This window comes from Capra hircus, chromosome 25 (genome assembly GCF_001704415.2).
Source record: "Capra hircus breed San Clemente chromosome 25, ASM170441v1, whole genome shotgun sequence".
Lineage (NCBI taxonomy): Eukaryota > Metazoa > Chordata > Mammalia > Artiodactyla > Bovidae > Capra > Capra hircus.
Window position 1 is genome coordinate 26,794,932 of NC_030832.1, and position 14,331 is coordinate 26,809,262.

The 14,331-nt window shown below is 54.8% G+C and overlaps 1 protein-coding gene across 1 annotated transcript; it reads left to right on the forward strand.

Annotated features, from left to right (window-relative positions):
* Positions 14-12,630, forward strand: RNF40 (ring finger protein 40). The gene is made up of 20 exons (XM_005697713.3): positions 14-120; positions 229-432; positions 847-1,014; positions 1,433-1,574; positions 2,217-2,423; positions 2,949-3,070; positions 3,188-3,334; positions 3,433-3,507; positions 4,611-4,730; positions 4,827-5,006; positions 5,194-5,329; positions 6,144-6,265; positions 6,352-6,779; positions 6,866-6,983; positions 7,109-7,258; positions 7,447-7,659; positions 7,740-7,865; positions 8,947-9,087; positions 9,180-9,281; positions 11,365-12,630. Exons 2-20 carry the CDS (start codon positions 301-303, stop codon positions 11,539-11,541), a joined length of 3,006 nt encoding a protein of 1,001 aa, XP_005697770.2. The 5' UTR covers positions 14-120; positions 229-300; the 3' UTR covers positions 11,542-12,630.

The following is a 14,331-nucleotide window of genomic DNA, read 5'->3' on the forward strand; positions in this document are numbered from 1 at the left end:
AGGAAATTAAGACTATTTCGCCACATCCGGGACTGCCCCTGGCGCCTGCGCTCTGTGCTGGAGAGGCTAGTGACGTCCGGTGGAGTCCAAGATGGCGCCCGTGGGCTGATCCTGCTGCCGGTGAGGGGCTTAGGGCCGGCGGGGCGGGGACCCTCTGGTAGGTGAGGGGGAGTTGCGTGATTGCAGAGCTCCGGCCGCCTCCACATCTTTGCGCTCTGTCTTCTGCAGGTGATAGGAGTGCAGCCTCCACCTGCCTGACGTCCCTCGGGAGACCCTGCTCCTCTCTTCGCTTCCGCGGCCATGTCTGGACCCGGCAACAAACGCGCCGCTGGGGATGGGGGTTCGGGGCCCCCGGAGAAGAAGTTGAGCCGCGAGGAGAAGACCACCACCACGCTCATAGAGCCCATTCGCCTGGGAGGCATCTCTTCCACGGTTCGTGGGTTCCTGCCTCAGAACTTGTTAGAACTCTCATCTGTTTTCCCTCCACATCGTCCTGAACTTAACTCCCAATTCCCCAAGCTTAGCAAGATCCACTTTACAGAACACTCTGCTGAAGGAAACCGAGGACACAACGTCAGCCTTCCCTTTACAGATAAGAAAACGGGTTCCCACAGGGCGTGTGGTTTGTCAAAAACTTCAGTAGGAAGAGGCAGAAGCAGAACATGATCCGCCTCACAATCGAGACGCCTTCTCTGTGGGTGACTGAGCTTCGTTAAATCCTAATGGCAGTTCATCTGGGGAAGCTCTCCACTCCTGTCCGTTGCATTTGCTTTTCTTGTCTTTCTCTGTGATTGGGTCCTTGGGCCCTGCTTGACCCTCTTCTTGGCCCCTTTATTTCCTTGGTAGGAGGAGATGGACCTCAAGGTTCTGCAGTTCAAGAACAAGAAACTTGCAGAGCGGCTGGAACAGAGACAGGCATGTGAAGACGAACTCCGAGAACGAATTGAGAAGCTGGAGAAGCGGCAGGCCACAGATGACGCCACCCTCCTCATTGTCAATCGCTACTGGGCCCAGGTCGATGCCGCTCTTCTTTCGAAGACCTGGCCTTGATCCAGCTGCCAATCCTCAGACCCCTCTACTAGGAATGGAGAAGGCAATGGCGACCCACTCCAGTACTCTTGCCTGGAAAATCCCATGGGCGGAGGAGCCTGATAGGCTGCAGTCCATGGGGTCGCTAAGAGTCCACACGACTGAGCGACTTCACTTTTACTCTTCACTTTCATGTATTGGAGAAGGACATGGCAACCCACTCCACTGTTCTTGCCTGGAGAATCTCAGGGACGGAGGAGCCTGGTGGGCTCCCGTCTGTGGGGTCGCACAGAGTCGGATACGACTGAAGCGACTTAGCAGCAGCAGCAGCTACTAGGAAAGGACTATCAGGCTGGGAAGCACCTGAGGGATTCATAACATTTTTGGTGCTTTCTCCCTTCAGCTGGATGAAACTGTGGAAGCCCTTCTCCGACACCATGAGAGCCAGGGGGAGCTGTCTTCAGGGACAGAGGCACCTGGGACCCAGGAGGGGCCGACACGTGATGAGACCCCTCTCACAGAGCCAGGGACTTCGGAACTGAGGGGTAGGGCCAGAGCCCTAGGATCTGGGAAGCTTAATTAAGGTCTGGGAAAGCTCCTGGAGAGGAGGGGACTTTGATATTATTAGGCTGCTGAATTCCCTGCCTGCTAACACACAAAATTGATTTCATATCTAGGCCACAAAGGGCAGTGGGTAAGAACACAGGCTTTGAAATTTGAGTGATATGGTTAAGAGTGGAATTCACATCTTGACACCTATAGTTCGAAAAAGTATTAAATGTTGACTGTGTATTTGGCATTGTTGTAGATTTGGAGGAGACAAAAATAACCAAAAAGAGATAACTTACTGCCCCAACCATTAGCGAAGGAAGTGATTAAAACCACAAGAAAGAAGTGGGGGGGCGGGGAAGCTGAAAGGGAGTTAGTGTGTGTGCACTTTAGTTTAGATAGGGGAAGGCAGAGAAGGCTTCCCTGAGGAAGTGATGTGGTAGCTCTCTGGCCTTAGGGACATTGCCTCCCTGAACTTCCGTTATTTCACTTTTGAGATGGGGATCACACAGTCCTGCAGGTGTTGGTTGTGTTGCTTTAGTAAGCTGTAGAGTGCTGAAGGGTTCAGTCTGGAACTTGATACAGAGCAGTGGTGACTGTTGCTGTTGTCCTCACGAGGGTCTGTCCGTCCCTCCCAGAACCCCTGCCAATGCAGCTGCGGCCCCCTCTCAGTGAGCCAGCCTTGGCTTTTGTGGTAGCCCTTGGTGCAAGCAGTAGTGAGGAGGTGGAGCTGCAGCTGCAGGGCCGCATGGAGTTCTCCAAGGCAGCTGTGTCCCGTGTTGTGGAGGCCTCTGACCGCCTGCAGCGCCGGGTGGAAGAACTCTGTCAGCGAGTATACAGCCGAGGTTAGTTCTTTATGCCCCCACCCTCGAGGTGCCCGTGGTATCCCCTCCTCAGTGCTCCTAGCCCAGAGGCAGCCACAGTTCCCCAAGGGATAAATCAGCCACGTTCTCAGGAGAAGGGTTAATCTGTCAGTGGGGGATCTGGCTTTGATTTCTGGAGTTGAGATCTAGAGAGATGGGTGGAAGGAGTTCTTGATACTGGGGGAGGGGGTCCTCCTCCCTTAGGGCTGGAGACTTCTTGGGAGCACTTTTCACAAATCTTAGTGGCAGTTACTGATCCATCCAAGGCATAGCATCAAGGGCCCAGCCTTAGTTCTGTCAGTCCTGCCCGGGTGTCCTGGGCAGATGGCTCTCCTCTCTGAGCTGGTTTCCTCCTTTGTACAGTGGGGATAAAGACTCCTGGCTTTGTCATGAGAAAGTGGCAAGACAGCTGGTGGATCACACTGGGCATATAGCAGACTCCAGAATGAGTTAGTGCTTTGACCCACTGCCCTGGACTTGGCTCTTACCTGAGCCCTGCCTTCCCAGGGGACAGTGAGCCCCCCGGTGAGGCGGCTCGGGCACGCACCCGAGAACTGAGCCGTGAGAATCGGCGGCTGCAGGACTTGGCCACCCAACTACAGGAGAAGCACCACCGCATCTCATTGGAGGTGGGAGTTAGGATTTTGGGGCGGGATTGGAACCAGGACAGGGTTTGGATTAGTTGGACACCCAAGGATCTCAGCCAAGTCTGTCATCTAAGCCTCTGTCCCCTTGATTGTCCCCAGTACTCTGAGCTCCAAGATAAAGTGACATCTGCAGAGACCAAAGTGCTGGAGATGGAGACGACAGTAGAGGACCTGCAGTGGGACATTGAGAAGTTGCGGAAGCGAGAGCAAAAACTTAATAAGCACCTGGCAGAAGCCTTAGAGCAGGTGAGGCTCAGGCGCTGGGTCAGATGGAGCCTGAACAGAGTACTTGGGGCCCTAACTTCTCTTCTCCACACCCACGTGTCCATCTCTTCTCTCCACAGCTCAACTCTGGCTACTATGTGTCTGGGAGTTCTTCAGGCTTCCAGGGGGGCCAGATCACACTCAGCATGCAGAAGGTGAGCAGCAGCATTCTTCCTGGTCCCTCCTGCAACTTTTTCTCTACCCTTGAACTTCCCCCTTAGAATTAAGGACAAACATCAGCTGGGGTCTTGGAGGTCTTTGCCTGTCACTCACAGTGTCCTTTGTTTTATTGTTTCATATCTGTATTCAGTAAATAGTTGTTGAATACTGAATGTTAGCTACTGTGCAGAAAGTAGTTATTTTGGAGAACAAAACAGAAACCTATCTTGGAGCTTAAGTTCTAGTTGGGGAGTTAACCAGAAGTAGGTAAATCGTATATCAGTTGATTAAAAGTCGGTCAGTCAGTACAGTACAGTCCAGTCCAGTCCCGTCCCTCAGTCGTGTCCAACTCTTTGCAACTCCATAGACTGCAGCACACCAGGCCCCCCTGTCCATCATTAACCCCCGGAGTTTATTCAAACTCATGTCTGTTGAGTCAGTGATGCCATCGAACCATCTCATCCTCTGTTGTCCCCTTCTCCTCTCGCCTTCAATTTTTCCCAGCATCAGGGTCTTTTCAAATGAGTCAGTTCTTCACATCAGGTGGCCAAAGTATTGGAGCTTCAGCATCAGTCCTTCCAAAGAATATTCAGCACTGATTTCTTTTAGGATGGACTGGTTGGATCTCCTTGCTGTCCAAGGGATTAAAAGTACCACTGAGGAAAGAGGTGTTGGTTGTGTTGGAGGCATTTGGCATTCTCGTTGTGTAGCTGAAAAAGGGCCTTGCTGCCACTGTCCCATTCCATGCCTGCTTTTGCTCTCACTTTTGTCGCTGCACATTGTTTTTCTTTTTTCGGTGCTGCAAAGTCATTGTTCCCTGTCCTCCTTTTCTCAGCTTGCTCTTCAGGTCTTCCAGGAAGGCTTCCCTGACCCCCTGTCAGATACAAGCCTTGGTTCCCAGCACTGACCATGCAGTATTACATTTTCTCCTACCTAACTGGGAACACTTAGGAAAGTGCCTGGGTCTGGTTTGTCCTTGAGCCTTCAGAATCCATCACTGCTCCATATAGGGGAGCTTGGGCAGAGTATATGGTGAGGCTGTGAGGGATGCACGCCTCATGCCCTGGCCCTGCCTCCCACTGGTCTCCCCACTCCACAGTTTGAAATGCTGAATGCGGAGTTGGAGGAAAATCAGGAATTGGCCAATAGCCGCATGGCAGAGCTAGAGAAGCTGCAGGCCGAACTTCAGGGGGCCGTGCGGACCAATGAGCGCCTCAAGGTGAGTTGTGTTTGGGGCTGGGAAGGCCTTACCCTGTAGGGTGGGCGCTGAGCTCTCCTTCCTCTTGCTGAGTGAGCTCAGACATCCTGCCCCTAGGTAGCATTGCGGAGCCTTCCCGAGGAGGTGGTCCGGGAGACAGGGGAGTACCGGATGCTGCAGGCACAGTTCTCCCTGCTCTACAATGAGTCTCTGCAAGTGAAGACCCAGCTGGATGAGGCCCGCGGGCTGCTGCTGGCCACCAAGAATTCCCACCTGAGGCACATTGAGCACATGGAGGTATGCCCGTGGAACAGGGGTAAGGGTCAGGCCCTCTGGGTCAGGTTGTTCCTGGGTCAGGTGTGTCAGAGCCCGGGGTGCCTGCCAGAGATCCCTTGGGAATAAATTCTTCCTAAGCCTCTGAGGTTGAAGGTGGGCTTGCCATGAGCCCAGGGCTTGTGTGGGTCCTTAATGCCTCACCTCACAGAGTGATGAGCTGGGGCTGCAGAAGAAGCTACGCACCGAGGTTATACAGCTGGAGGACACGCTGGCCCAGGTTCGCAAGGAGTATGAGATGCTGCGCATCGAGTTTGAACAGAACCTGGCGGCCAATGAGCAGGCGGGTATGTGCGAGGACAAGTTTGAGGTGGGGCCTTTTGTGGGGTTGCTGGGCCCTGATGTGGCCAGATGCTTGTCCAGAGGTTAGGTCCTTTCCTTTCACAGAGCCTCATCTCCCTGTGAAAAATGGGGACCCCACCACATGGCTCAAAGATGCAGTGAGGTTTACAGCTGCCTGAGGTGGCTGATGGTGCCAACTCTGCCAGAACAGGAGCTGTCAGCCCCATCCATGATTCTCTGGCCTTTAGGGTGCCTCTCTACTAGTTCATTTTACAAAGGTTTATTGAACACCTCTTTTGAGCCAGGCTCAGTTCTAAGCTTTGGGATTATACCAGCAAACAAAATACAAAGAATCCCTGCTGTTGTGGAGCTGTGTTACAGAGAGAGAGGACAGACAACAAAGGGAAAATTGAACATGTATGTTAGGTAGTGACAAGTATACCAGGAAAAGTAAAGCAAGCAGGGAAGATAAGGAGGTATTAGGAGAAATGCCAGGGACATGAAACTAAGAAGATGACATTTGTTTAAAAAGCTTAAAGGAAGTGGACTGACTAATTTTTGTGAATTTTCAGTTATGTGTTCCTTTGAAGGAAATCTGGAAATATTTGCGAAATCTGCATTAGCAAAAATAACACACAGCATCAGATTACATTTGAGTGAATTTTCTTCAGTTATCTGCTGAGCTCACTCTGTATAAGGCTTCAGTTGTCCTCTTCTTTGTAGTGAGAGTGACGGCTCTGGCCCTGCCTCTCCCCTCACGGAGGGGTTGGGCCCCTAACCCAGGGACCAGTCTGACCTTGGTTTCCTTTGCTCCTCAAGGGCCCATCAACCGCGAGATGCGCCACCTGATCAGCAGCCTACAGAACCACAACCACCAGCTAAAGGGGGATGCCCAGCGATACAAGCGGAAACTGCGCGAAGTACAGGCTGAAATTGCCAAGGTGAGGAGCGGGCTGCCTGGCGACGGCCATGGCTAGGCCCCAGTGAGCATGTCTCACCTCAGCCCTGTTCTCTCTCTGCTTTGCAGCTCCGGGCCCAGGCCAGTGGCTCTACTCACTCCATCCCCAGCCTGGGCCACCCAGAGGACTCCAGCCTCAGTGCCCCAGTCCCAGGGAAAGAAGAGGGTGGGCCAGGCCCTGTTGGTGCCCCCGACACCAGGAAGGAGATGGCTTCCATGCCTGGCGCTGCCCTTACTACCTCGTCAGCGAAGAAGGAAGACCTGGTGCCCTCCGAGGAAGAGACGCAGGCCTTGACCCCGGGGGCCCAGGGACCCTCTTCCCGGGGCCGAGAACCTGAGGCCAGACCCAAGCGGGAGCTTCGGGAGCGAGAAGGGCCTGTTCTGGGACCCCCATCTGTAGCCTCGGCTCTCTCAAGGGCTGATCGGGAGAAGGCCAAAGTGGAAGAGGCCAAGAGAAAGGAATCAGAACTTCTCAAAGGTCTCCGAGTAGAGCTCAAGTGAGGCCCTGTTCTTTTCTCCCTCCCACCCCTGCCCAGTGACCTCCAGCCCTACTCACCCAGCCTTCCTCCTGTGCCTCCCCCAGGAAGGCCCAGGAAAGCCAGAAGGAGATGAAATTGCTGCTGGACATGTATAAGTCTGCGCCCAAGGAACAGCGGGATAAGGTGCAGCTCATGGCAGCGGAACGCAAGGCCAAGGCTGAGGTGAGGACAGGTAGGGTCTGTGGGATGTGCAGAAAGGCTGCCCCAGGGCAGGGAGTCAGTGACCAGAGTTGAGCCCTGGGTTAGCAGGAAGCAGTGATGAGAGAGCTCCCTCCTGGAGGTTATAGGTTGATGAACTCCGGGGCCGCATCCGGGAGCTGGAGGAGAGAGATCGGAGGGAGAGCAAGAAGATTGCAGACGAGGATGCCCTGCGGCGCATTCGTCAGGCAGAGGAGCAGATCGAACACCTGCAGCGCAAGTTGGGTGCCACCAAGCAGGTGCGACCCCCCACCCCACTCCACCCCTCCCCCAGCTTTGAATGTTGGCATTCCTTAAACCTCCTGGTCTAGCACATGGCCTGGGTCCACTCTGGGGGTCTTTGTACAGCCGTGTTTTCCTGCGGTTTCCCCACAGTTGATCTTGTCCGTCTCCCACGTTCCATCTTGCCCCTGCCCACTTGCTGCAGGAGGAGGAGGCCCTGCTGTCAGAGATGGATGTGACGGGCCAAGCCTTTGAGGACATGCAGGAACAAAACGGGCGGCTGCTCCAGCAGCTGCGAGAAAAGGACGACGCCAACTTCAAGCTGATGTCAGAGCGGATCAAAGCCAACCAGATTCATAAGCTGCTGCGGGAGGAGAAGGATGAGCTGGGCGAGCAGGTTCTTGGCCTCAAGTCCCAGGTAGGGCTGCCCCAGACTTGTTAGGGTGGGACTGGAGAGGCAGGGGTTCCCTAGCACTGAGGCCCCACTCCTGTCCTCAGGTGGATGCCCAGCTGCTGACTGTGCAGAAGCTGGAGGAAAAGGAGCGAGCCTTGCAGGGCAGCCTTGGGGGTGTGGAGAAGGAGCTGACACTGCGCAGCCAGGCCCTGGAGCTCAACAAGAGGAAGGTGAGGCAGATGACCTGGGCCAGAGCCTGGCTCTGCTGCCCTACACAGCCCCGTTCACTCTCAGACACTTAATGTGTGCCAGACCCTGTGCTGAGGACTTTCCCTGTTGGGTCATGTTTCGCCTTAAAGTAATCCTACAGCAGTTCTCATTGTTATCTCCTTTTCTGTGAGGGAGAAGGCTGAGGTTTAGGGAGGTAGTTGACTTGCTCAAGAAAGAGTGGAAGTGGAATTTGGGCCCAGCTCTCCTTGACTCCACAGCCCATATCCTGACCACTGCACTGTTTAGCTGTCTCTGTTACATAGTTGTATTAACAAATGTCTCTAGCTCGTGGTAGTTGTTCTTCTGAGGGGAACAGAGTTAGGAATGACATCACTCCTCCAGGTCATGGTAAAGGCTTAACATGGACTTTCATCTCTTTTCTTCTCCTGGACTTCTCTCTGTTTGGTCCATTCGTTTAAGCAGCATTAATCATGCTCTTGCTGTGTACCAGGACTGCACTGAGTGCTGGGGAGATCACAAGAACAAATCACCTCTGCTGGAAGTGGGAGCTTCCAGTTAGGAGGGGCAGAGAGCAAGCAGATAATCCCACAGATTAAGTAACACTGTTTCAGATCACAGCATGTCTTTGGCTGCAATGCACGGCAGCAGTGAAGGCCCAGAATTCTAACCACATAACCGCCAGGAAACTCACAGCATGTCTTATGAAGGAAATAGAACTGTATGAAAGGAAAACAGGAGAGCCTCTCTCAGGAGGTGACATTTGAGCTGAGGCTTCAGGGAACTTCAGAGAAAAAGTCTGTGTGTTGGCGGAGTTGAGGGGAGCAGAGAACCCTGTGGAGGCTCAGAGACAGGAGAGAGGGTTATGTAGGTCAGGAGCCAGAAGTGCTGGGAATGAGGAAGACGAGGAGGTGAGGCTGGTGGGGTCAGGAGACAATCAGTTTCAGTGAACATATTGGGACTTCTCCCAAGAGGAGGAACCACTGGACAGTTGACATAAGCCTCTGTGGGCCATGGCTCCACACACTTGATTCCCCAGGCTCAGGCCAGCTGTGCCCCTCCTCCCCATTCCACCCACCTCAGGCCGTGGAAGCAGCGCAACTGGCCGAGGACCTGAAGGTGCAGCTGGAGCATGTGCAGACACGGCTGCGAGAGATCCAACCTTGCCTGGCCGAGAGCCGGGCCGCGCGGGAGAAGGAGAGCTTCAACCTCAAGAGGGCTCAGGTGTGTGGTCGGCAGGGGGTGGAGGCAGGGCCGGGGCCAGCAGGTTTGGATTGAGGACCCTTGCACTCAGCCTGCCCCCTCTCCTGCCCCAGGAGGACATCTCCCGGCTGCGGCGCAAGCTGGAGAAGCAGAGGAAGGTGGAAGTTTACGCAGACGCTGATGAAATCCTCCAGGAGGAGATCAAGGAATACAAGGTAGGGCTGTTTAGCTAAGTTCTGCCCCATGAACCTGGGAAATCTCAGATTGGGGGTTGGTGAGAGCTCCAGGGGGTAGTCCGGGGAACCCAGAAATAAGGTAGGATAGCAAAACCTGGGCAGAATCCATTGTGGAGAATCAAGAGAGCTTTCAAGTGTGGTGCACATATACTCCATACCAGGTAGAGTGCTGAGTGTGGGAGGAGTGGGACCTATACCTGACCTTGGGTCTCTTGAAACTGACAGTCTGGTGGAGGAGGCAGCCAAGTAATTCTTTCCTCTGAGTGATGAGCAGTGTGATGGCAAAGGCCAGAGGGGTTGGGGGCAGTCAGGGGAAGCCCTTAATAGCCCCTGGGCACAGTGGGGAGTGGGGCACGGTCAGCCAGCTTCCTGAAGGCATAGCCTCCAGGGTAAAACGGAAGAGAGTCAGGGTTGGCCATGAGGGATGGAGATGAAAGGGTCCAGCAAACAGAGAGGCGGAGGTGGAGGCCCCTAGTTGAGCGAGGCGTGCTGGAGGCGCAGCTGGACAGCGGTAGCTAAGAGGACAGAACTTGGGCTTTTGATGAGTCACAAGCCTGGGGGGTGGGGAGGGGCCATCCTGAAGGTTAGTGAGCCAGGTTGAGATTCTTGGTTTATTCAGTAGTCAGTGTGGAGACATCCAAGGGTTTTAGGCTGGAGAGTTATGTCTCAAGTATATTGAGGATGAGGTACTTACTCGTGGGATTCTTGGGAGGCTGTCTGGGAGGACAAAGCGAAGGGCTGATGTGGAAGACAGAGGCTTTGGGGGATTGTCAGCAGAGGCAAAGGCAGAAGCCACGTGGAACTGGTCACTCAGGGAGGGCCTGTGGCCTGAGACGAAGCAGGGGTCATTTTCCCTGAGCAACCTCAAAGCTTGAATAATGGACAGAGGAGGGATTTCCCTGGTAGTCCAGTGGCTAGGACTCCACATTTCCAATTCCGGGGTCCTGGTTCAGTCCTTGATCAGGGAACTAGATTCCACATGCCACAGCTAAGACCCAGCACAGCTAAGTAAATAAATAATTTTTTAAAAAAGAAGGAAGGAGAGCCACGTAGAGGGAGATGACTGGGGAAGTTTCGAGGAGGCAGGGGTGAGTGAGTCAGAGTGCCAAGAAGGCACATGAAGCAAGTGATGAAAGACACCTTTTGCGTTTGACAGTCTTGGTGGGAATGGTTATTGGGTAGAGGTGAAGGTCAGATCACCTAGACTCACCGGGAGTGAAGAAAGGACGGAGGGTGAGTCAGTAAAAAGACAACCTTTTGGAGCAGTTTGGCCTTGTAGGGGTGGAGACAGCTGAAAGGGGAGAAGGGAAGGACTTTTGGAGAAGTCACAGACTGTGCAGCCTGTCACATCCTGGTGGGTAGGATTCTGAGAGCTAGAGAAGAGGATACTTGTGGGGACTGGCTGAGGTAGTGGACTGGGCTGGGATTTCAGGCAGGACAGAGAAAGATTATTGGGAATGCTGCGTGGAGGGAATTTCCTATCTGGAGTAGGAGGTGAGACCTTTCGACAGGTGGGAAATTTCAAGATAAGAGAGATTTATAAAACCTCCATAGAGAGAAATTAATCAAGTGGCCCCTAGCAGGATCTCTGGGCAGCACCAGGGATGGGCCCAGTTGAGGGTTGAGAACAGCAGATTTCTAGCGGCACTGCTATGCCCAGCTGTGACTTAGCAGGTAGAAGGTAAATAGTCAGCTTAAGCCAGGATTGGGGTTTTGCCAAAGAAGGCTAGTGGGGCAAGGGATGAAGCCCCAGGGCGGAGGAGCTCAGGCTGGAGCCTGTGGGTCATTGACCTTTAGCAGGGATTGACCTTCAGCAGGGACTTGTGACCACTGGCCATCACCACCAGGTTACAGTCTAGACTGTTACTATCTAGTTTTGAAACCTGGGCTCCCCGGCCTGTTTCCTCATGTGGAAAGTGCTTATCCCTACCTGCCAGGGTTATCGTGAGAGTTAGGTGCAGCCTGCTGTGGGGTGGTCTGAGTGTGAACCACCTTTTGCTGTCAGCTTGGGATCTGGGCACTGTCAGGACTGTTCCTGAGTTGACGCCTTTGCCCGGCCCAGGCGCGGTTGACCTGCCCCTGCTGTAACACCCGCAAGAAAGATGCAGTCCTTACCAAGTGCTTCCACGTTTTCTGCTTCGAGTGTGTGCGGGGCCGCTATGAGGCCCGCCAGAGGAAGTGCCCCAAGTGCAACGCCGCCTTTGGTGCCCACGACTTCCATCGCGTCTACATCAGCTGAACACGTAACTCAGGGGACTTTGGAACACCATGGACCCTGGGGGCTGTGCCTCCAGTCTCACCCCATCCCACATCCAGTGTCCCCCACCTTCCATTCTGGACCCTGTGGGCCCAGCCCCTCCCCACGTGGTTGGTCCAGGGGCCCTAGTGCATGCTAGTGGGTGTGGGATTAGCCAAGCTCAGTTCCACCTTTTCCCCAAGGTCAGAACTCCAGCCTAGGAGGCACTTGCCCTGCAGAAAAGGTCTGCTGTGAGAGCCCTGAGGGGCCCAGAGCACTCTACGAAACTTGCTGGCAGCTGGCCCTAACCCTTTTTCTTAACCCTAACAGCTTTTTCTACAGGCCTATCCCAGCCAAAAAGTGGAAATTCCCCAGGCTATGACCTCCCACACAAGTGGAGGCTCACTACCTACTTAACACAGCCACAAGTTAGGACCAGGGTTGGGTCAGGTCCCCAGCTCCTTACTCTTGAGACTGGGCCCTGGGACCCAGGGATACTTTCCTTCACTCTGCTCACCAGACCTGAGCAGACCTTCCCTTCTGTGGAGTTGCTTGGGCTCTTTGGTCTGGTCTTATGCTAAGAGCATCCCCTTGGTGGGAGCACTGTCCTCTTCTGGGAGGCTCCAAGTTTGCTGCAGTCACCTTGCACTCATCTGGGGGTTGAACCAAGATCATCAGTTTCTATCCTAATCAGACCCCTCCCAATCTCTCCTCCCTTCCCAGGCCCGACTTAACACCCACCTCATGTTTCCCAGGTCTCTGCTGGGTCCCTCACCCTGACCCTGCTTTCGTCCAGGTAGCCTTAACTTTAGTGGAGGCAGAACTTCCCATGGGGAAAGGGACAGACTAGCCCGCTGTGCCAACTTCCAATCATTCCAGGTAGAAGAGCTTCATCTAATGCCCTGTGACTGAGCCTGCACCTCTATGATGCTTCCTGTGCTGTCTGCCCAAGCAAACTCTATGGGCTATAAGTGCAGTCCGAGGGGGCCCGGGAGGTGGAGCTGCTGGCAGGTGCAAGGGTCCACTCTGACCCACAGCCCCTCCTCTAGAGATGTCTTGTATAGGCTGTTTCGAATAAATGTCCAACCCTCAGCCTATAGTCCGGAGCCAGGCTTCCTGCGGTAAACGCGGGTCCCCGATTTTGGCTGTTATAACTTACTCCCAGCGCCTCCCTGGCTGGAGAGTGAACCTAGAGGGCCTGCACAGATCAGACCCCACTCCCGGCACCTGCTTATTATACTGTCGTCCGTGGCCCAGACTGGGCCCGTGGGAGGGGCATGTCTGCAAGGAGAAAGCGTCGTGGGCAGCACTCAGCCGCCAGCTTGCTCTCCTGTTCCCACCGGGAAGAGCCGACACTCCTTGGTTCTCCGCAGCTCCGGCTTGCCACATCCCCCCGCCCCGCCCGCGATCATTGGCCGCAGGGAAGCCGGGAGCTCCGAGCTGCATCCTGGGAAATGTAGTCCTGTTTTCACCTGGTGGGCGGTCCTCGGAGGAGAGCCAGGCCTGTACACCCAGTCTGGGCCATGTCTCCCCAGCGGCTTCGCCCACCCCTCCCCTTCGGATGGACAGACAGGACACCTCAGCGGGTGACTTCCTTCATTGGGGCTTGCACCGTCCTCTGGCCACGTTCTTGGGAACCGTGTCTAGCGGTGCTTGTGGCTTCAGTGTGCTCTCGGGTCCGCACCCGGACCCTTCACCGAGGCTGTGCTGGGGCTCGCGCTCGGGACGGTGGTGACCAGGCTGGGCGTTGACGCTGTAACTGGAGCCATGGCCACGGGAGCGGCCGCCGGTGTGTCAGCAATCAGCGCCTTGCGCGACCCCACGGCCTTATCAGGAGTCGCACCTTCGCTGGGGCTCGCGGCCTTGTCAGCCTTCGGGCTCCACCTGGCGCCCAAGGTTTCGGTGGGGCCGCAGCGGCTGGTCCAGGTCGGACCTGAGACGGAGACACGGGCTACATTGACTTCCGATGTAGGGCTGCCGGGTGTGGGTGCGCTCGCCGAAGCACGAGCCGCGGCGGGGGATGGCATGGGGCCGCAGAGGAAGTGTCCGCGGCCCCCGGCAGTGGTGGCCGGGAGGGGGGGGGGGCGTGGACGCAGCATATTGCATCATAGAGATGCCGTCTGGCTCAGAAAGGAGCGCTGCAGGTCGGGGTCAGCCAATCCTTTGTGAGCTCTATCCTCTTTCCCAGGAATCACCTCCACGTGGGCTCCTTACCACATCCAAATGACTACGTCACTTCCCCAAATATCTCTCCTAAGCAGTCTCCATATCCAGGGGGGGTCTAAAAACTCCGAGTCCTCATGCTTAATAGACACCAAACCACTTTCTCAAGCTTGCGCCCAAGGGAATGGGATAAAAATCCCAGAATTGTGGGAAGAGCAAGCACAGATGCTGCAGGAGGAACAGTAAGTTCTTCACAAATGTTGGTTTTCGGATGAGCCTGCCCAATACCCGGAAGATCTGCTGTAGGAGTTGGGCAGGCCCTTCCCCCGGAGTGTGCTTGATCCCTTCCAAGCACCAGTAAACTCAGTATCTGCGACACCCTGGGCTTTTGGGATGGGGAGGTCAAAGCTCCTCCTGGCCCAGTCCTGATCTTTGCTGGCCTGTGTGGGTGAGCAGATGTTGGCCTTAGTGGCAAAGGTACCTGTTTAAGTCAGGTTCCAGTGAGACTGGCCACAGGTTCCAGTGGAGCATTTGACTTCAATCACTCTTCTTAAAAATTCCCTTGGTGGAGAAGGGAATGGCTACCCACTCCAGTATTGCGTGGAGAATTCCATGGAGAGAGCAGCCTGG

Excerpts from the sequence above, each read along its gene's own strand:
- RNF40 (XM_005697713.3), top strand. The coding sequence starts at position 301 with ATGTCTGGACCCGGCAACAAACGCGCCGCTGGGGATGGGGGTTCGGGG. Across the intron at positions 5,007-5,193 it reads GGCACATTGAGCACATGGAG|AGTGATGAGCTGGGGCTGCA; the intron begins GTATGCCCGTGG and ends CTCACCTCACAG. Across the intron at positions 7,866-8,946 it reads TGGAGCTCAACAAGAGGAAG|GCCGTGGAAGCAGCGCAACT; the intron begins GTGAGGCAGATG and ends CACCCACCTCAG.